Below are 21,878 nucleotides of genomic sequence, written 5' to 3' on the forward strand. Positions count from 1 at the left end.
GGAAGCTGTTAAATGTAAACCTCCGAGCTACTGCCAGTTAGCAGCTGGCTGAGCTGTGGAAGGCTCCCTGGATGTGAATATGAGACGAACAGATGGAAACTCGGTGAAGTCGAAAACACATTATTGTCTAAAATATCAAACTTTGGCTCTTTTCTCCGCGTCTGTTTGAAGTTTTATTCCAAAGCACCGACGCTCTTTTCCTCCCTCAGCCTAACAATCGCTGATCCAGACAGGATGTTTTCGTTCTCTTTCTGCCTGTTTTCTCATTAGAGCTGCCAGAGGTGGACGTGTGGCGGCACAATCCCTTGGATAATGGCGGGGAGTGTCTGGTCTTGACAGGCAGACGCTTTCTGACACCTGTAATGGCGCCCTGCAGGACGGGACCTGCCGCCTCCCTGAGCACCCACCTGTGTCTGAGGTCACTTGTATCCTGTAGCCCTGTATCCTCGACCGCGGCCTGCTCCACAGCATCTGAACCGCGTTCTCATTTAAAATCTTAAACCTCAAATCTGACGGAGGGTTGACTGTGAAGAGAAAGCATGGACACGATTAATCCTGCAGCTTCAGAGCGCCGCTGTATTGAAATGTTCAGGCCAACAGTCAACACTTTCAGGGTGAAGTCAGTCAAACAACACAAGACGATCCGAGTTACAGATGTGAGCGAAGCCATTTTATGGGGAAGAAAATGACTTTTGTTTGAGCTTGTATGGCCGGAGGCCACAGTCAACAACTCAAGCAATAACACAGTGAGACAACAAGTACAGCAGCACAACACAACCTACCTGCAGTTTAGAACATTCAGGAAAAGACAAACAAGGTGGGAAGATAAAAACTGGCATGTTGGCTGTGACCGGCTCTGTGGAAGCTCAGGTGGGCCAATTTCAAATTTACAAGCAACAAGTACCTGATTGGATTCAAATTGGGATTTGAGTTGTAATCCCCTGTGAATCTCACTTGGTTTGAAGCATTTTCTGAACTCCAATTCAGGCCTCCAGTGTTTTTAAAAACCTGACTTCGATCAAATCCATCTGGTCAATTTTGGATCTAAAAAAATGTAAGTCACGCCAAAAAAAAAAAAAAAAAAAAACAGCTAAATTTGGATCTGTGAGTTTTAGACGCCAAACTTCAAGGTGGAATTTTCCAAATTGAACAATTGTGCAATTGAAAGTGAAAGAAATGAAATAAAATGCACTAAGCCTTAACTGAATAGATGTAGATATGTTTGGCTCTGGTCACTTAATAATAAAATAAAAATATAAAGGTTCCCACCCTGTTGAAAAACCACAACATGGACTGGCTGCCATCCAGTGGACTGTCCATGACCTCAATCCAACTCATGTTGTTGAATTGACAAACAACAAAAACACACAAATCTGGTGAAACTGTCCAGTATTGATTATACAATGGATAGAGAGCCGATTGATCGCTGCCATTGCAAACCTCATAAAAGATACACGATGTCGGTTAAGACACGTGTCGTCTTTTTCCTGCTTAAATTCTCCCAAAATTTACACCAGAGGTTTTCAAATTATTTCAGCTCCAGATCCAATTCAGACGAATATTTTTTTTAACTCATCTCATTTCTATTTTTTTTTTTCCCTAAAATTTATCATCTCAGAATCTGGGCCATAATTTAAGAACCGCTGGTTTGTTTGACGTTGACCAACAAACAAAGTAAAAGTACAAACAGATTAAAAGTCTCAAGTCCCGAATCACTGACATGGAGGATCATGCACGTGTACATGAAAAGTTGTTTTTAACAACTTGGAGCAACGGACAAAAAGTTTCCATGTACACAAAGGACCAGAGATTATTCCAAATGAGAATATTTTAAAATGATATTCTTCAGGTTGGGGTGGAAAACTAAAGAGAATACAGCGAAGCCTTCCTGAAAATCTAGCTTGCTATATTTATATATATAAATAAGATTCTTTATAACGCTGCCTAAAAGGCTAGACTTGCTAGAAGATAAATCAGAAATCAGTTCTGCAATAAAACATATAATACATAAAGTCTTTACTGCAAATAAAGGGTGAGACTATTAACCTCTAACTGACACATACATCAAGAGACATTAACAGGATTGATTGATTTATGGCTGCATGGACATTAAAATCATTTAACCAAATAACCCTCATTTCTGAAACATTCTCGTGCCTAAACTGAAGTCTGCCAGGTGGAAACTGTGCGTCTCGTTTCTAATGTTTTCATGCTGGAGGAACATTATCGTCACGTCAGCTAAAGGTAATCTGAGTTGCGGCGTTCAGAGCTGCACGGATTCTCTGATTACTGAAAGAAACACAAAAACACACCGAGGCTAGCTAGAGTTTAAAGATGATAGATGGGTAAGCCTTTTTCTTTTTTCTAGACCTCCAACCAGTTGATCTGTTAGTGTGGGAGTGAAGAATATCATTGTAAAATATTGTGAAGCCAAGACTCGGGGTCAAGGCTTGACCAGGAGGGAGTTACAGGACGTCAAAAACTGAGGAACCACCAACCTGGTGAATCAATTCAAGGGGCGACGGGCCGCTGCTTCTGTTTCCAAACGGGTCTATTATTGCCAGATCTACCCAAAAACCCCGGATCTCCATCCAGACAACACACACACTCACATCCCGTCTCCGTGAAGTTTCCTCCTCTGCTCCAAACTGCCTTTGATTTGAAATTTTAAAATCAAGGTGACAGTTTGGAGTAGAGGTTTGTGTTTTAGTTTTTTTTTTTTCACATCGAGCAGGAGAGCAAATATATGACACCGTTATGATGCCGTGGCCCCTGGGGAGGCAAAGGAGGCCCCTGGCAGGACATTAAAGGGAAGAAGGGGGGAGGGGTGACGAGGACGATTCTCCTTAGATGATCCAAAGACTTTTACTGCACTTCTCCTTCCCCCTTACTCTGACAGAAAATCCAGAGGAGCAGATTGTCCGAACCCCTGAAACCTTCTGGAAAATAATGTGAAACTCATATTTTGTCTTTCCGTTCCATCAGGAGAAAAGACGTAGGGAGGAAACTTGGCCCCATGCCGTCTGTTTTTTTTTTTTTTTTTAAATGTAGGCTACAGGAGCAGACAGGAGAGTTTGAGCAACGGCCCCTCCTGCTGTAAGACCATTCAAACTACATGTCTGGGGATGAAGAGATGCCCTACTTCACCCCCAGAGGGGCATTTCTTTCTGCTTCAGCCTCCAATGGGATGCAGCAGAGCCCAAAAGCATCCTTTTATGAGATTTATGTTCTGAAGGCTGGTTTTAAGAGGGGCTTTAAATTCTTAAGTCATTAGCATTAAAGAAGCAGCAGACAGCTGGAAGAGAAGCGACATTTCCTAACAGTCTAATTCTGTTTTTCTTCATTGCGGTCACTTACTAACAAGAGGCCAAATTTCATTGGATTTTTTTTTTTTTTTTGTCTCGGCTGCATCTCCACTGTGAGCAAACTGTGTTTGTGTCGTAAACCACTTAAAAGGACGCTACTGGTCTGGATAAAAAGGCTCCTATCCTCAAATTCAAACCAGATATTAGCAGCCTAGACAGCAAATCTCCTGAATTCCTGATGGAAACTGGAATTATTGGAGTGAAGGAAGAAAAATAAATAAATAAATTAATAAAAATCTGAAAAGACAAATCAGTTCAAACAAATCAATTCACCAACACACATTTTCTTTGGCTAAGTGATTCTTTTTATTCAGGCTAATTATGCAGCTACACATTTCAGACAGAGAGGTGAGAGAGGGTGAAGTCAGATGAGCTGGATGAAAGTGAGGAGGAGGAGGAGGAGGAGGAGGAAGAGGAGGCTTTACCTTGACTCTGGGCCTGAGAGGACAGCAGCAGTGCCAGGAGGGTCGCAGCCGCCGCCAGAGACAGCCTGCACTTCATCTTCAGCTCCTCCGGCTCAGCAGCACATGAATGGAGCTGCGGAGGAACGGAGGAGGCGGTTAGACCTTCAGCAGAAGTCCCGCTGACTTCACACAACCTGACTGTCTACTTCTAAATCCATCCCGGAGCTAACCGGGCAGGCCAGCCAACACACACAAAGGCTTCAAAGCCAACAGTTTACCGACCAACAAAGGCGCGCAATGAATGAAGCACCAGATTCACTTCTGGCTCGGATCCTTCACCTACTGTTTGGGCCACTCTAGCAGAGATAAAAGTCTTTCCACAGTTCAGAATAACCGAGCATCAACTCCTGGCGCTGTGCGTAATTACGCACCGCAGTGCAACAAATAATCCCCGCGCTGCAGGAAATATTCCAAATAAAATGGTTGTATCAGAGAATTAAGCCTCCTAAATAATGTAATTCATTATCTTCACATCACCTGGAGCTCAAATATTTCACCTGGGGAAAAAAAATCAAAAATCAAAAAGCATGCATCACTGACCTAGAGAAGAGACTGGAGGAATTCTGTGTTTTGTTTTTGGTTTATAAAGAAAAAGACCAACCCCCCCACTCCATTAAAAAAAAGAAAAGAAAAAAAAAAAGAAAAAGGTTAAGTCTCGGTTGCAGAGCCCAGCCTGAGGAGAAGCAGAGTGAGGTGGTCCGGGTGTTGAAGGCAGTCTGAGCTCTCAGCGGCGAGCCTCCTTCCAAGTGGGAAGAGTCTCCACACAATCTGCTACTTAACAGGGGGGCTGCTCCCAGCTCCGCCGGCCCCGCAGCTCTTACGACATCCAGCCGGGCCAAAAAGTGATGTGTAACCTCCACACACACTCAGACACACACACACACACACACACGGAAACTTTTACATAGTTTTCTGCATTCCTTTCCGGTGATGGAGAGCTTCTGTGCGTCTCAGCCGCAGAAAGGAGAGCAGCTCAGATCTTTTCGGGAAGAGAGAGATGGGGGGGGGGGCTCTCAGACAGGGCTTTCATCCCCCCCTCCTTTTTTTTTTTCTTCATTTCATGAATCAACGGGAAAATATTACAAAGTCCAGGAAAGTGGACCAGAGGGCCGGACAGAACTTTCCGGGGTCCTCCATCAGAACACTGACCTGGACGGACAGCGTCACTTCCTGCTCAAACACGTCTCAGTTTATGGTGTAAAAACTAATTTGGCTCCACAATCAGTCTGATATTTATTTGTCAGCTTCAAAATGTTTGTAAAATTCCTTCAAATATTACAAGACTGAACTTGAACCCCCCCCCCACCACACACACCCCTTCTGGCCAGCTTCCCAAAAGTTTGTGAATGGTTGTCTTAAGGTAGCTTAAGGTTGTCAAAGTGCAAATGATATGATTTCAAAAATACAAGTTTAGAATTAACGGCCCTAAACTGGGTGAAAATGAACAACTGGGGTCATTTCCTTCATCCTGATGGGAGGTTTTGTGGAAAAGAACCAAAAAGCTGCTTCAATACATCAGCTACAGGTCATTTGTTGTGCGTGATGTGTCGAACGGGGCCAACACATTTGTGCAGCAGAGTTACATCTTACACAGCAGATTCCTCAGCAAGTCCATGAAATGAGAAGTGACAGCTGAGGAGAACCCGCCCAAAGTTCAGGAGGAGACAGAGAGCCTTCTGCCAAAAGATAAGTTCATTATCTTGAAATTATTAGAAAGGGTTTTTTCTGCACAGCAGCAGCAGCTGGAAGTAACAGGGTATTAATATTGTACAAGTTTGGACACGTTTCAAACTGAGTGTGCTTTTAAAAGGAGTTCATGCCTCCTTTTTTGGAGATGTCACAAATTCCCAGCTGATTTCTTTGTAAATGTCGCCCTCTAGTGGCAAAAAACCATGAAGATCCACAACAGAAACATCTGCTGACACTCCAAAAGTGTTGGCAGATGTCAAATCGAGGGATAATTTCAGCCACAGTCTTTTAACACAAGAATATTGATAGTCACATTTTCTGTCACCACCTCTGAAAGAATACAGATGTTAATGAGCAGGTTCCACAGTTCAACTAAAATAAAGCCCATTTCATTCATAAGGATTCATGTTTAAGTCGGCTTTTTGCCACCTAAAGGTTGAGCTCTGTGAGTTTAAGTCAGCTGTGTAAACGTTGCTGCTTAATGTAAGTTTTTGTGTTATCTTCATATTGTGTCCAGTTTTCATCAGCACCATTTCTGAGGAAAAAAAATGTTCCAGTGAAAATTTGTCTGGGTTTAATTTTTGAATAATTCAACCAAAGCTTCAGTTTGTTTTCTGTAAAAACATCATAACAGTGACTGAGTGTATTAAAGACACACACAGGTTTGAGTCATGAGATAGTTTATTTGATCCTCAGGTCATCACAGAGAGAAGAGTACAAGAAATAAATATTGATCCCATGAACATGAAACAACATCCCACCACAGCAGAAAACACGGCCCCACGCCGAAGGGACAACAGCGGCTAGCCGTTTTTTGTTTTTTAACGCAGGTAAACGGCTGAAGCAGTGGAGTTAATCTTTCTTCTGAGGGAACGACGCCTTCCACAGTTCATACAGGACGTATCCAGTTCCTGAAAGAGCACGAGGCCGATTACTGACACGTGATACTCAGCGGTCGCCACTATCTTCGAAATTTAACACCGACCAATCTGACACTTCCTGAAATAACATCATCGGAAAGAAAAACAAAAAACTGTTGCTACTAGAAGCAGGAAGCTTTTCTCCAACAATTAATTTTTGGTTCTACCGTCATCACAGAAGGGAATATCTCACCTTTCTGTCAGACACCATACTAAAAGCTCTGGTTAAATGTCTCGGGTGTGTTTCTTTGTTAGGAATCAAAATAACTGATTCATGAATCCATAAAAATGATCATTAACTGAAGTCACTCCTCTTGAACGGCACAGAAATGACTGAATGATTTTCTGCCCCGATGGGTTTGTTCAAAAAGGAGAAACAGAAAAAAGAGATGTAACTTGTGTTTTGAGCCAAAACTGCATTTGACAAACTGATTCACGCATTTAAATATCCGTAAATTATGATTTCTACTTTGTTCGAATCATCCTTCACATTTAACAGGTTAGGAAAGAGATTTTAATTATAATCTGTAGCTACAGATCATTTTTACAAAATCTTCTTTAATACTTGGTACACAGGATGTCTCCTGCTGTGTCCAGTCTAAAACATTTATAAACTGGATAATGTTTCACAGCAAACACTGCTGCTCTGTAACACAAAATTGTGTTTGACTTTATTGAATTGAAGCAAAGCAAAGAGAGCATGAAGGACAACACAAACCAGCAGCATGAGGGGGGATTAGTTTTGCAAGGCGGGGCTCATGACTGAATAAATCACATGCACATTTGGTTATTTTTTCCTCCTGAGGTCCAAACTGGCTGAGTGAAGATCGATAACAGACACACTGCGTTTGGAAATGACGCGAAAGAGAAGCTGCGATCTAAAGGGGGATCTATTCACGTTGCAGCCAGTTCCTGATTAGCTCGTTAAGGGCAGTGCTGCACTTAGCACATTAGTTCTTCATTAGACATGTCAGGTTCTTGCCTTTATCACTGTCAACAGAAGACGTTGAGGCTACAATGTTTCTGAACTGCTCCTGCGTCTTCCAACACAGCTCACAGCAGTGATGAAGTAAAAATAAAACCATTATCAGGTGATCAGCACTGAAACGTTCACGTTCCAGTAGAAAAACTCTCTGAACCTCTAAATCAGTTCTTTGGGTTCTTTGAGTTCTATTAAAAATATTACTACAGAGAAGAGACTGGTTCTCACCAAACACGGTCAGTCCCATCGTTGCTCTGTACAGCAGAGCATCAGTGGCTCCTCCTTTTAAATGAACTGGTAGCCCATTATCCTCCTGGAGGACAGAAAAAAAAAGATCAGTTAGTGTGATACAACAAGAAAACACACAAACTGACTCCAGCTTCTAATTTTATCCAGTCTTTTCTCAGTGCGTTTTGCTCCTTGGCTTCGGTTAAAGTCTCAGTTTATTTTCTTATTAGTCACTTTGGTTTTGGAGACAACAGATATTTATGGGCTTATATCAAGCAGCATTTCTTTTGTGTGCTCATTTCAGGGCAGCCCCGCAGTAAATATCTAACTGTTCTGTGGCTGCAGATTATCAGCTCTCAGATTTGATCTCCAAAATCGTGGGATGAAATTGATTTGGTCGATCCCACACAGAAGCAGATAGGCTACCTCCGGTGAAGCTTCATAAACACCAAGCAGCCACTGATCCGTCTGTGTTTTTCTTATTTTGATGTCATAATGAGCAAACCGAAGACGATGGGGGGGGTTTCTGTGGAATTAACCCACATCAAGGTCAACTCACTGAAATGCAGACATGGTTGTTTTTGCCCACAGCCTTCAAAAGCCAACCACAATCACAAACATGTGGACAAACTTAGTTCTGCATCGAGTGCAGTTTTGTCTGCGATTTGCTTTGATAGATACAGAGTTCTGTGAATAACACAAGTTGGCTAAACAAGCAGCTATAACCAATTAAAGCGCAGCATCCTTCATCAGCTGTAGGAACACCGACTGGGACTTGTGGAGCTGGGGGCCATCTTCAGGTCACTGCTGATCCAGGACTCGTCCGGGGACGTGGGGTTGCCCTGGTGGTGTCTATGTGGAGATTTATGCCACGGAGTTCATGTCAGGTGACGTCTGCATGGAACTCAGATTTCATTAGAGTCTGAGGCCAGATTCTCAGAGTTGCCTGTGACAACTTACTCACAGTTCTGTTTGCCACAAGCTCTGTGGAAGATCCACTTCACATGTTAGAATACCAAGTTCAGAGCATCCAACGCAGCGTCACAGCAACTGACAGTGTCCCAGCTAAAGGCAGAGCAGCTCCTCCATGGTGATGTGCAGGATTACAACTGGAAGAACAAGTTTGTTCTTCCTGTCTGTTCTTCTTCCTCCTGGACTCATTCAGAATCTGGCTTTTCCTGGTTTTAACTGAGCAACCTCACATTGACGAGGTCTTGCAGCAAAAAACATACAAGAAGCAGCCAAGAAAGGAAAATCCTTTCAGCCTCCAGATATTCATATTAGGGTGAAGAGTTGATTTCACTGTTTTCATTACTGCTAATGAAACATAAAATCAGAGCAAGTGGCAAAATTTCACCTCAGGAGTTCTTCTTCAGAACTGATTCAGCACATCACTCCATGACTGGGCAGTAATTCAGCAGTTTATTCTACAGACCTACAAAACGTCTGGCTGCAATCACTTTGATCAATTATTCTTCAGAAGTGATGAGGTTCAGAAGGGTAGAGGATGTCTTCCTGGTGTGACACTGTTGTGTGCTGGTTGATCGGCTGCACACTTAGAGGCCAGAAGTCTTCCCTGGAGGACACCACCAGTTTATGGTGCCTTAACAAGGCCAGTGACATCATTAAAGACAGCAGACATCCAGGACATAAAGAGTCCTCTGGGAGCTCCAAACCAATCATTTCATCTTATCACCGAGTTAATCAGTGTGTGCAATAAGCCTCATTTGTTTGGCTTTTGTGTGGGGTTGTGTGTTTTGTCTATTTTAAGACACTTCATGTCGTCTGTAAAAACATTCAGCTTACCTGAAACAGTTTCTGTTTCTCTGGGACTCTGTTCCTCTCCCGACGGGCAGAGCTGGTGATGGTCCGCCGGGCCACCTGCTGTAGCGCCTGGAAACAAAGAGTAACAGCACGATTACCACCTCGGAGGACACGGGGGGACACCGGCCACTCTCCGGGCGTCTTCACGTCCACGCAGTTTGGAGGAAATGTAAAAAATGACCGACCGACAGCGACGAAGCTCCTGCAGCCGGAGCGGTTAGCGTTAGCTTAGCCGCCGCTAAGCTCCTAACGGTTTGACTTTGACCTTTACACAACAGTTAGAATAAAAATGTCGCCGCCGGCTTCGTTCCCGCCAGCAGTACAGAAAACACAAAACCAAGCCCCGTGACCACACACAAAAGATTCAAAGAAGAAATAAAGGTTGAAATAAGGAGAAAGCCAACTTACAAATACGTGTCTATACATCTCCAGTCTCTCACACAAGGACACCGGAAACTCCACTTCCGCTTCAGCTTCTACTTCGACGCCCAAATTAGCGCCATTACGCTTTGTCGCCCCCTGGAGGACTGCGGGTTTATTTAAAGGGCCAGTTCACAGTTTTTGTTAATTCTGACATCTGACAATTGTCTAGTTCTTCTACTTCCAAATTACTTTTTTTATATGCTATTATAAAGATAATGTGCATACAATTTATAAACATGCGGTTTATATAAATCTATCCATTAGACTTTTCTAAACATTGCACCAAAAATGTAGAATTACATTTTATAGAAATTTAAGACGATTGTGAATTTTGTTTTTATAGTTAAATAATTTGAGAAAATAATTTAAAATAACCACAAACCTGTTTTCTCTTAAATGAAAAATTTATTCATTTAAAGCAACAATGCAACACATGTTAAAAAAAAAAACAAAAACTACACAAATGTTAAATGCAGCACTTACATGCAGTGTCAGTTTTACTGTTTAACTGTAGAATCTCTGTTCAGATTTAGCTCTAAATGTCAGAATATGGGTGTGAAACAGTTATTGTGCATTCCACTCTTTAGTGCAAATGTTGACCTACAAACAAAAGCTTAATCACATTATATTGTGTAACTCTATCATGCTCTAAGAATCTTTTATTACTCCACATAAACAACAATGAATGTAGCTACGACATCGCATTTATGTTAATGTGCATTTTTCTGCAGTAGATCTACACACCTGCAACTTAAAGCTCCTGAAGTCAAGGCAGCAAACTTTAAACCCACTTCAGGCTCAGAACCCCTGAGGTCTGTGTGCAAATACCGGCTTTACAATGCAAACATTTCTCAACACAAAAATAAATGTCAGAAAATAAAAATAAAAAACAACTTATTTGTACGGCTCATATACTCCAAACGATTTGTGCTTCCACTGACCTGAAACTTGTTCAGCACGTTTCTAAAGTGCTACAACTCAATGAAAGCGTGTTTTTAGTCAAAAAGCACGACAACGTCACAGACAAAACAAGGCCTAAAGACGAGCCGCTCAAGCAGCTTGGTGATCACATCAACATCGCTGTTATCTAGCATGCAACTCGGGGCTCAGGGCTCGGGGTGAGTCTCTTCAGCTCAACTGCACCGTCAGCTCATCATAGAACCGAATCAAGATTTTGGGGCCCTAATCAGATTTGATTGACAGCAAGGAGCTAATGTGAGCACCAACTTTAAAGCCAGGGATATGACAACATTTAAGATTTAATCTTAACAATAAAAAATGTAATAATTTAATGATTGGCTACCTTCGATCGAGGGTTGTTTTTCAGCCACGGTGGTAATGCAATAATCAGATGCAAGATGCACCTTTGAATAATCAGCCCTCCGGTGTCAGAGCAAAACATTTGGTGATGTTGGCTGTGGCAGAGGATAAAATTTGGCTTTTTCTCACTTTGCTGAAAAAAAAAAAAAAAAAAATCAGGCAGAGATTTAAAACCCCAAAAGCCATGATTGACTGCTAGAGACCTTCGTATAGATGTTAAATTTGAGTGCGTCCACCCTTCAGGTCACTTTTATCAGGACAGATGTGACACAGCATCACTACTGTCTGCAGCTGAGGTGACACTGGAGAGCAGCCGCCACTTCAGTTGGAAATGTCGGCACTGTTGTTGCGGTTGCCGTATTTGTGGTGGATGATCAACAGTACGACGCCCAGGAAGAAGCAGACAGAGCCCACGGTGATGTAGGCGATGCCCAGGAACGGGTTCTTGCCTCCCATCCAGGAGATGGTGCTCAGGATCATTCGCTTCCGGCCCTCAAAGCTGCGAACGGGATAATCTGGGTTCAAAGAGTTAAAGGAAATAAAGAGCGGAACTGTCTTCACAGATCAAACCAACCTGAAGAGGAAACTTTCACCTCTGCACACAAAGGATACTGTAGACCACCTCCAGAGTGTAGTTTCCTCGGGGCAGAGTTGGGACCATGTTGTTTTTCTTGTGGATGATCCGGTAGAGTTTGCGGAAGGTCGGCAGAGCAGCGGTCCTCATCCACACGATGAAGTCTTCGTTGATGAAGCCGTTGTTCTGAGGGTCAGAGTCCAGCTCGTAGACCGGCTTGCGCCAGTTCACCGGCTTCATGGTTCCTGAGTTAGAATAAAACATCAGCAGTGAGTCTCTGCAATGAAAGCTTGGTTATTTTTTATTCTTAGATGCTGAATTTGAAAGCTGCACTGGCTTCAACCCCTAAAAAAAGGCTTCACATGTTTCCTCCACTTTTCTCTTTGTCTCTTCAACATATTTTCTCAGTTTTTGTCCCCACGCAAACTGACATATGGTCACCGTGTGTTTACAAACCTTCTTCCTGATATGATAACTTGGCCAACAATCCAGACATCATATTTTTGTGGGTCCATCAGTTTTTGTTATTGTCAACAAATTGGACAAAAGACCACAACCAAGGGTGAGTTTGTTTGTCTCTTTCCTGTATTCTTCTCTCAGGCCATTGAAAATACCACACAAACTTTTTTTTTAAAGCAGAATAATTTCCTGAAACACTTCTTCATTGTTTTCTGAGAAGCTGTTGACAGTTATTTTGGCATCACACCACGAGGTTTGTTGACAGTGAGTAAAATGACTATTATTCAAGCTCAGTGGGAAGTCAGTAAAGCCAAAGAAAGTCAACCCCAAGCTGCTAATCAAACCTTGGAAAACTGCTGTAAGGTTTGCGTTTTCTCCCGGGTTCCTGAACTTCACGTGTTTGTCCGTCCACCAGGCAATTCCCGTGGCGGTCAGAGGAATAGGAACCTTGGTGCCATTGGGGTCATTGTAAAACAGCTCCAACGTATCTGCAAGAGATTTAAAGATCAGAAATGATCTTCTAAATGAAATACAGGATGTTCAAGTCAGAGGATGAAACTCACCATTGAACATGCTGTTAGCGATGGCCCCACAAGGAGCGATTGGCTTGTTGTCATGCTCAGCATATGGCTCACACTCCTTACTGGGTGTCTGTGAATCATTAGCACATTGAAGGTAAACAGCACCACATGGTGGCTGCTTTTAAACTCACAAGGAACAAAATCACCACAAAGACATGACCAAAAGTCAAGTTTTATTATTAGCTGTCAGAAACTCCACGTAGCTGGTAACGGCACTCTCCTGCCCCAACAAACAGACCACATTAAGGTAGAAGAGTGAAAGGTTTCATTTACATTTACTCTTATTAAAAATAATAATTAAAAATGGGTGTATTTGAGAGTTGAATTTTTGTGTCCTCGTGCTAGAGTTTGCTGCTGCAGCTTTAAAGCATTATCAACACATTTAGTTTAACTGATTCATACCTTCAGGGATTGAAGGTCCCCGTTCAGCTGGCTGTCGTCTCTCGACTTGACATAGCGACGGTGGTTTTGGTAGAAGTTGGAGAGGCCGTAATACATGAAGACATTATTCTGTTGATCGAGAGCACAGAGGTCCAATCAATCAGACTGGCTGTGTGAGGACGAGTATAAGAGGATCTGCACGCCTAAAAGCATATTTCTCACTTCATATGGCTGGTCCAGGTAGAAGGGAATCGAGCACGTGCACGGCCTTGTGCTGTTCCAGCTGAAGTTCTGGGAGCAGTTGAAGCAGGGACTGGACATATTAACTCCGGTGTAATCGATCTGCAAACCAACAACAAACACAACACAATCAGCTCAAAGATGAGAAATCTAGACAAGTCGTCATGTTGTTATCACCATATTTTGTGTGCATTATGCCAAAGTTCATTTCTAAATCCTCAGTTTTAGTGTTTACAGTGTAACCAGTGACTAAATGCACAGACATCATGAGGTGGTGAAGTCTGTTAGTCTATTTTAGATGGACTTCAACGGACAGTTGAAATGAACCAGGTTCACACAGGATAATGTGATGTTTCATTCTCATTTTATTGATAATATTTTAACAGCATTTACGCCGAATTCTCCGGAAGATTGAGACTTTTCGGAAATGTCTCATGTAGAACAGAAAATTTGGACAACCGCCTCAATAAACAGCCCAAATCTGAAAATTTTACAAAATCTCAACGGAGTATTGTGCGCGAGCGGCGAGCGCCAACTTCCGGGTTGGACATTGGGGCTTTCTTGTTCATTTAGTGTGTAAAAATGGAGGAAAAACAACAACATGTTTGTTTGTTTTTCTGTTGTTGGTGGTGTTGTCGTTGTTGTCTCTCACCTCGAACTCCTTGATGTTGTTGGAGGTCACGTACAGGCCGATGCCGATGGGGATGAAGATGAGCCCGATGATGAAGAAGGCGGGCAGGACGGTGCCGGCCGTCAGGATGGGCTGCCAGGCCGGGAGCCTCTGCTGCTTGAACGCGGTGTTTTCGGGCTTCTTGCCCCGCAGAGCTCCGCCGCCGGGCCCGGACACGGTGATGTGTCCGTCCTCCTCCTTGGTGCTGTAGCCGGACGCCATCATGGCGGCTGCTCGCTGTTCGGTGCTAACGTTAGCCGGCTAGTTAGCCGTTAGCTCCTCACGGCTACCGACTTCTTAAAAAAAAAAAACCATCAACAAACAAACCAAATTTAACCCCACTCAGGCGGGCTGACGTGTGATTTTAGGCGAGTTACGTCATCTGTTTACGTTGTTTACGTAATGTTGTTTGTGTTTGTTTAATTATTGACCATTTCGTCCGTTACGTCAAACAACAAAACGGGCTAGCTGAGTTCCTCCGAGAAGTTTACAAACAAGTGAACGCAACGCGTGTATCGAAACTGATAGGGCTGCTGCCTTCAAGTGCCGCCGCAATGTCGGAAATTCTTAACACTCGATGCTGTAAAAATGCGACGTTTAAAAGGTTCAAATGTTCAGAGATCTGAGATCCGCCTGCAGAGTGTTAAAAGAAGAGACACAAACCGGCTACAGTGACACACCAAACCACTTAGAGACTCAAAAACATCCTGGAGAGATATGCAAAATGTTCACAAACAGGCACAATGTGAACACAAATACTCAAAACAACCAAAATACACACAAAACGACCTCAAAGGGACCACAAAGACAAAAAATAATAATAACTCACAAAAACAAGAAAAACAATCACAACTGCACACTAGAGCAGCCCAAATATCCTCTGCAGACAATCATCACGATGAGACACAAAGTAAACACAAAGACACGCAAACAACCACAAACATCAAAACAACTGACTGATATGTGAATTGTCCTCTAAGACATGTGAAACAACTACAAAGACAAAAACATCCACAAAGACGAGCAAAACAACCACAATTAATTCCAAAAAGACACAAATGACCATATCAAGGAACAAAATGACCACAAAGGAATGCACAACATCCACAAACAGACACTAAACAGCCACAGAGAGACAGGGACCCATCACACGGACACACAAATACTTCAAAAAATGAACATAAATATGAAACATTCACACAAATACTCAATGACCACAAACACACAAAACTGGTAAGTTTACTGTTTATAGATTTATTGGACAAATCAACTGTCAAACAGCTCATTCTGTATATTTATTCAGTACCTGCTTCCATCACCAAGAAGAGGTTCCTTAAAACTGTTATTTCAGAAAGTAATCACACAGTGTGTGTGTAAAATAAATAACAAAAACAGCTCTTTACTGTAAAAGGCCTAATGAAAAGAAAACTAATGTGGAAAAACTTAAAATGTGTACTTTATGTGTGTATGACAAAGCTGAAACACAAATAGATAATTTCCTTTCTGTATTAAATATACCATCGGATACAGTCACACTCACATCTCATCTTGTAGCTTTAAAACAGATTTAAAGCAAATTTAAAAATAACACAACCTCAAAGGCAATTTTGAATATTTCACGCAAAGAAAATATGCTGAAAAATGTCAAAAAACAAAGCAGCAGGGTGAAAGAAAACTGTTGTGAGGAATCTTTTACTGTGATGTGCCACAGATGACATTTGGAATACAGACATAGTTCTGTGCCAAATCTGGTGTTATTTTTAATGAAGGCTGAGAAGGCTGGAGCTGCAGAGGAAAGTTTCCCATCAGGCACTTTCAGATCTCAGTCCAGCGTCGGCTGCTCGCAGAGTCCATCACCGAACCTGGAGTTAAAAATCACAGCAGACATGTTTCCTCATCATATTTATTTATTTTAACACCTGTAATGAGTTTGTATTAGATGTAGTTGTTTGATTCATTCAGGAAATGACGAATCGTTTTTAATGAACAGATTAAGGATTTTAACACAGGAAACTGTCTGACTGTTATCTGTTCTGTAGTTAATAACCACTTCTCTAACATTGTGTAGGTCTGAACTCTGGAGGTCTGGACTCCTGTAGACCAGCTGAGCTGATGGAGCTGGACCAGGATGTGAGCAGCAGATCCTTTAAGTCCTGGAAGTTGTGAGGTGGGGACTTTGGCTTTGGCTGTTGTTCCTCAGACCATTCCTGAACTGGAAATACTGTTTCCACGAGGACCTGGACTTGGTCTGAACCAGGCCGAGGCCAAAGTAACTTCCATGTGTATGAACCCCAGGAGAACATCATCCAAAGCATCTCCTTCCCAAACCTTCCTCGGTATGTTGTGACCCCGTGGACTTGACCTCATCAACTTCAGGGCTGAATCTCAGTTGTCATGGAAACCAATCAGCGGTCATAAAGCCAAGGTAGATCGATGTCTATCATAATTCTGTCACACGTCCTGCTTTAAGATGGAGAATCTATTCAGGACGTGACTGAGGCAGAGGAGGAGCCAGAATGTTCCAGGAGGAAACACAAAGTGAGACACAAACACTCAGCTCTCCATCTCTGCGTTGTCTCTCACTCAAGCAAACTAAAGCAGCCAATTGTTTGTTCTGGGCCTGCTGCTCCTCTCAGCCTGCAGGTGAACATACTTCATTTATGTGTGTGCGATATTTGGAATATCATAGCAGGCGTGTGAGGCTGCTGCAGCTTCAGCGTCATGATTAATCAGTTCTGGAAACATCCGTTTTCTCAATAATTTCCTCTTGACACCAGTGGTGTTGTTGTTGTTGTTGTCCACGAGGGGGCGCTACACACTCATTGTGTTTCCTGTCTGCTGCAGTGAGATGCATCAGCACCAAAGAAACATGAAAAGATATTTGCAGGAAAACTTGATATGATGATGCAGCCGTGAACGGGCAGGAATGTGCTCTTTGTAGCGGCCTGGACCTGGACACTTCCTCTCTCATATGAAACGATGCAGCAGAAAGAGACAGGAGCTCATCTTTGGAGATGTTTGTTTGTTTGCTTTACACTTTTACAGTTTACATTTTTTGGAAGGTAGTCATGCTGAAGGACCATCACCTTCCTTCGGCTTTATGGATGTTTGATAAAAATATTTTGTTTTGTCCTGCCATGGAAATGTCTGATGACGGCTACATGAGCACGTAAGCTCTGAAAATTAGTTTTCATGGCCGTTGAGCTGCATGAGTTAACGTTATGGAGGTTTCCTGCTTGATACGCCTTTTAAGACGCACAAAGCTCTCTCTCACACACACGTATAAACTGAAAACTACAAAACAACGGTGATACTTGGTTCAGAGATAAATAGTTTTTATTTTGGTGCCTGTCACAGATGATGGAAAATCAAACAAATAATTCACAGTGCTTCAGTGACTGGAAACCTCCATAAACTGTGATGAGACAAACACATGCTATGAAAAAACACTGAGGATGAGATTCCTGCCGAGGATCACTGAGATGACGTTAATCAAAGTCAAGCTGTCACATGCAAAGACAGGCACAGAAAACCTTAAAAACTGACAACACACAGGGTGTTGTGCTGATGTGGCCTCACATTTGGCAGCAGAATCAAACAACAAACTCAATCATGGTGATCACATTGAGCCGTTGCCATGGCAGCGTGTTCAGCTCCTCAGCTCTTGCCTCCCGCTGCAGAGGAAGAGCCGCACACCATCGACTTCCTCAGCTCGATTTTCATCGACTGGCCCTCGGCCCGGGAGTCTAACCTGGCCACCGCCGACACTCCCAGAACCGCCTTGGCGGTGGGTTTCATACCTTTTGACACCGGGATCCGTGTGGTGGCGCTCCGAGCTGACTGCACATCCGAACCGGGCTGGAGGATAAACGACAAAACAGCATGAGCACACAGGAAAAGGCAGCGTGGCGTGGGAGGGGCTGTTGTTTTTGGCTGCACTTAACACATAACAAGTGACGATTTTGGCGATTTGTGAGTCAAAGACGTCGGGATGCCGAGACCAGAACTCAAGATGGAAGTTGAGAACAAACTCACTGACTTACAGAAAAGAAAGCAAATTAAAAAGCTGAGTTTGGACGTGCTTAACACTGAAATAAAGTAATTTAATACTTCAAAGTTGACATCTTTGACCTTCAAGTCCCAAAATCCTCATCGACTGGATCCATTCACCGCCGGAAGGTTAACCAGTTTGGTCACAGACTGGAGGTTTGAGGTGGCTTCTCAGTGTGCTGGTCATTTGGTTTTGGTTAAAAGGAGAAACACTGATCGAACTACAGGTTAGACCATTCCAGTGTTAGTTCATCCCAGTGACATCAGGTATTTATTTTTCAATGAATTAGCTGTTTATACCTGGAGAGAGCTCTATCTAGGGAGCACACACCACCTGATTTCATTTTGAAACATTTCAGAAGCAACTGAAACGTAAGAAATATTGAAATTTCACTCAGACATGTTTGATTTGAAATGAAAGAGAAAATGTTGCTCTGTATTTCGAGTCAAAACACTCAAAGACAGATTTCCGGAGCTCTCACCACTGACTGCGTCGGCCTGGAGGCCGCCGACGTGATGGGCGTGATCGTGATGCTGCTCGTCATTTTGCTGGGAGTCGCTGTCTTCGTGGTTGCGGGTTGCCGTGGGGACCGGAGGACCGTTCCCGTCGATGTTTCTTTGCTTTCCGAGCTCAGGCCTACAGCTTTGAGCTTCAGCGTGGAGTTGCTGCAGCCCTCAGAAGGCCTTTTGAACTGCGGACCCAGGTGGATGTGGATCTTGTTGTCCTCGGTGGTGATAATGTTGCTGTTGGCGTTGTACTTCCTGACAGGCGAAGGTCCGGTTGGCTTCTCTGGGGTCACCTTGATCACGGTGCGGCCCCCGCTGATTTCGTGAGGGTCGGGTGAAGCGCAGGCCTCGGCCACCGGAGTCGTGCTGACTGTGATGATGGACACCGGAGACTGAAGGCTGCCGTTGGTCTTCTCCGGACTCTTGGCCCTGCAGATGGTGGTGATTGTGACCGGAGATTTGGCTCGATCCAGACCTCCCATGGCGTCTCCGGCTTTGCTCTTTGAGGTTACGGTTGTGGGCTTGGGGACAATGGTGATGCGAGGTTTCTGGAGACCCAGAGTCGGGATGATGGTGGTGCTGGAGAAGAAATCTTCAGCTCGAGGGCTGGTGATCTCCAAGGTGGCGGTGCTGTTCTCGTGGTCCGGAGTCACTCGGATGTGCAGTGGCTGCCCCGGCTTTTGGGACATAGTCATTTCTGGCGGGAGGAAGGGCGCCGTGTTGCTCCTATCAGGAAGGGTCTGAGTGAGTGTGATGGCCTCTTTCTTCTTCATCCACGGCACCCAGGACTTCCTCACCCCGAGTTCGGTAGATGCGGGCGGGTATCGTTCGAGGACCGTCGGCTTCTTGAGGCCCCGTTGTCTGAGGTTGCTCATTAGGTGGTTTTCCTCGAGGACTGATTTTCGGATAAAGCCCGCCGTCGTCTCGTCCTCCGCCGGCTCGCCGACTATCACGTCCGTCTGCACTGCTGTAGACGTAACCGGGACATCGACCATCCTCCTCCCGTTCATACTCGGCCTCAAGGCGCGGCTGTAACGCTTGGTGGCCTCCAGTTCCTTGGTGAGGCTGTCCACCTCCTGACTCATGCTCTTCCTCTTCTCTTCCTCCTCCATGAATCGCTGCTGCAGGACAGAATAATCCACCTGGAGCTGGGACAGCTGGTCCTCCTTGTTCATTAGTTCATGGATTTTCTCCTTCAGCGCCTGGACGTCCGCCTGCAGCTCTCGGGTTTTGGTCTCCTCCATCTTGCAGCGAATCCTCAGCTCGGCCTCGGGACTCACCACCTCACCTTTCTCTATCGCTTTGTTTCTGGCAATCTGACTTTTCATTTCTTCCAGCAGCTTAGAGAGAGCGTTTGCTTTGTCCTGCTCAGTCCTGAACTTCTTCTCCAGCAGATCGTACTCGTCCTCTGTTTTCATTAAATCTCCCTCCACCACCTCCAGCTGCTTCAGCCTGCTTTTAAGTCTTTCAATTTCTAACGTGAGCTCCTTTACTTTGTTGTTTTCATCTGGATTTTTGTGACTTTCCTTCATGGCCCACTTTCTCTGCGTTTCCTTCTCCGTCTCCTCGAGAACGTCCATTCTTATTTTCATACCACCGATCTTGTTATGAAGCTCTCTGCACTTTTCCTCTTCGCTTGCAAGTTTGGTTTTCAACTCATCTTTCTCCTTAGTGAGTGTCGTCACTTTAACCTCCATCTCTGATTTGAATTTGAGAAGTTTTTTGCTCTCCTCGATCAGTTTCTCTGTGACCTCTGTGACTTTGCCTTGTTCCGCCTTAAACATCTTACTTAAGTCGTCACTTTTCTGTTCTTCCTGTTTCAGTCTTTCAGCCATGTTTTTTCTTTCATCGACCATAATGACTGTGAAGGACTTCAGCTTCATGAGATCATCTTTGAAGACCATTTCTGCCTTTTCAAACTTCGAGCCTGAGGACTCCAGGTCTTTCAGTCTGGCTTTCACCGTCTCCAGCTCGCCGGCCAGGTCCTTCACGACACGTTTCTCCTTTTCCAGGTTTGTATGAAGCTGAGCGCACTCAGTTTTGCTTCTGTTGAAAGCTCCCTCTAGTTTCTCCAGTTCGACCATCCTCTTCTGCAGCTTGTCCACCTCCAGCCTCAGCTCCTTGCCGTGGTTCTCCTCATCCTGCAGCCTCTTCCTCAGCTCCCTGCACTGAGTCTCTGTTTTGGTGATCTCCTCGTCCTTCCCCTCCATCTCCAGCACTCTCTTCCTCAGATTCTCCAGCTCCGCCATGAGAGACGAGCTCCCACACTCCCCTTTGCTGATCTTCTCTCTCAGCTCCTGCAGGTCTTCCTCTGACTTCTGCAGCACCTTGTTGTTCTCCTCCAGCTCTTCAATCTTGTGAGAGAGCCCCGCCAGCTTCAGCCTAAGCTGGCGGCTCTGTGACTCGTGGTCGGCCACCTTGGCCGTCATCTCCTCGTGCTCCTGTGCGAACTTGGCGGCTCTGTGCTCTAGCTCTGCTTCCAGCTTCAAGACCTTCTGGGCGTCCTCCGCGCCGGCGTCGCTCACGGCCGCTAACCGCTGCTCCTTTTCCTGCAGCTTCTGTGTGAGGTCCTGGATCTTCTGGCTCTGCTGGTCGATCTGCTCGATGTGCAGCTGCCGCTCATCCACCAACATCAGGGCGAAGGACTTGAGCTTCACCAGCTCCGCTCGGACCTTCTCCAGCCTCCGGTTGTGGTCCTTGTCTTTACGAGCCTGGTAGGCCTTTTCCTGTTCCAGAAGCCTTTTGAGTCTAAAAACAGGCAGAAGAAAAACAGTTCAGTTTTTTTTAACAATGAACTGTTTCCAAGCAGATGTCACCAATCCTGATTCAGTTTTACATCACAATGTTGACAAACGTGTTTGCAATCATGAATCATTGCATGCAGAACAGAAATAGTGTGTTATTATGAGAATCTTTCCTTTTAAAGTGGTAACCAGATTAAACAATCCACCATAATTTCCTGTATTCCTGTATCAGACAGGGAAGAAGAGCTTTGAAAAAAACAAAAAACAAAAACCAAACAAACACAAAAAAAAGCCGGAGCAGACTCTGCGTGAAGCATCGAAGCAGAGAAAACTTCAGTGGCCGGACGAGTGAGAGAACTAAGGAATTCAGAGAAAAACTGAACTTGGGAGATTCTCCCTGACAGATTATTCGTCGTATGTGGAGTCCAGTAAAGAGAATTACGCTGTCTCTGCTGTG

At 44.2% G+C, this 21,878-nt stretch overlaps 4 protein-coding genes across 15 annotated transcripts in view; all 4 read right to left on the minus strand.

Annotated features, from left to right (window-relative positions):
* The window catches only part of col12a1b (collagen, type XII, alpha 1b), a 78,913-nt gene extending 74,358 nt beyond the window's left edge, over nucleotides 1-4,555 (minus strand). For 6 of the 8 annotated variants that reach the window (XM_029495842.1, XM_029495846.1, XM_029495845.1 and 3 more), the window contains exons 1-3: nucleotides 4,370-4,555; nucleotides 3,791-3,902; nucleotides 408-524 (exon numbers count right to left, since the gene is read on the minus strand). In XM_029495842.1, coding sequence (XP_029351702.1) covers nucleotides 408-524; nucleotides 3,791-3,866 — 193 coding nt within the window. In that variant the 5' untranslated portion in view covers nucleotides 3,867-3,902; nucleotides 4,370-4,555. The remainder of the gene's footprint in view (nucleotides 1-407; nucleotides 525-3,790; nucleotides 3,903-4,369) is intronic. The other 2 variants (XM_029495844.1, XM_029495847.1) reach the window with 2 other exon arrangements.
* A 1,626-nt stretch (nucleotides 4,556-6,181) lies between these two features.
* On the minus strand, nucleotides 6,182-9,950 carry cox7a2b (cytochrome c oxidase subunit 7A2b). Its single transcript, XM_029496464.1, has 4 exons — nucleotides 9,881-9,950; nucleotides 9,455-9,541; nucleotides 7,649-7,733; nucleotides 6,182-6,429 (listed from the first exon to the last, which is right to left on the minus strand). Exons 1-4 carry the CDS (start codon nucleotides 9,896-9,898, stop codon nucleotides 6,371-6,373), a joined length of 249 nt encoding a protein of 82 aa, XP_029352324.1. The 5' UTR covers nucleotides 9,899-9,950; the 3' UTR covers nucleotides 6,182-6,370.
* A 356-nt stretch (nucleotides 9,951-10,306) lies between these two features.
* LOC115037622 (cell cycle control protein 50A-like) lies at nucleotides 10,307-14,600 on the minus strand. 2 transcript variants are annotated; one of them, XM_029496290.1, is made up of 7 exons: nucleotides 14,103-14,600; nucleotides 13,433-13,552; nucleotides 13,232-13,339; nucleotides 12,812-12,899; nucleotides 12,593-12,736; nucleotides 11,828-12,034; nucleotides 10,308-11,730 (listed from the first exon to the last, which is right to left on the minus strand). In XM_029496290.1, exons 1-7 carry the CDS (start codon nucleotides 14,343-14,345, stop codon nucleotides 11,537-11,539), a joined length of 1,104 nt encoding a protein of 367 aa, XP_029352150.1. In that variant the 5' UTR covers nucleotides 14,346-14,600; the 3' UTR covers nucleotides 10,308-11,536. The 2 variants fall into 2 exon arrangements, with proteins under 2 accessions (XP_029352151.1, XP_029352150.1); XM_029496291.1 differs by lacking the exon at nucleotides 13,433-13,552 and having other exon boundaries at nucleotides 10,307-11,730.
* Nucleotides 14,601-15,380: 780 nt separating this feature from the next.
* The window catches only part of filip1b (filamin A interacting protein 1b), a 22,584-nt gene continuing 16,086 nt past the window's right edge, over nucleotides 15,381-21,878 (minus strand). For 3 of the 4 annotated variants that reach the window (XM_029496843.1, XM_029496845.1, XM_029496844.1), the window contains exons 5-6: nucleotides 18,653-21,425; nucleotides 15,381-17,978 (exon numbers count right to left, since the gene is read on the minus strand). In XM_029496843.1, coding sequence (XP_029352703.1) covers nucleotides 17,778-17,978; nucleotides 18,653-21,425 — 2,974 coding nt within the window. In that variant the 3' untranslated portion in view covers nucleotides 15,381-17,777. The remainder of the gene's footprint in view (nucleotides 17,979-18,652; nucleotides 21,426-21,878) is intronic. The other variant, XM_029496846.1, reaches the window with a different exon arrangement.

Source organism: Echeneis naucrates, chromosome 24 (genome assembly GCF_900963305.1).
Source record: "Echeneis naucrates chromosome 24, fEcheNa1.1, whole genome shotgun sequence".
NCBI lineage: Eukaryota > Metazoa > Chordata > Actinopteri > Carangiformes > Echeneidae > Echeneis > Echeneis naucrates.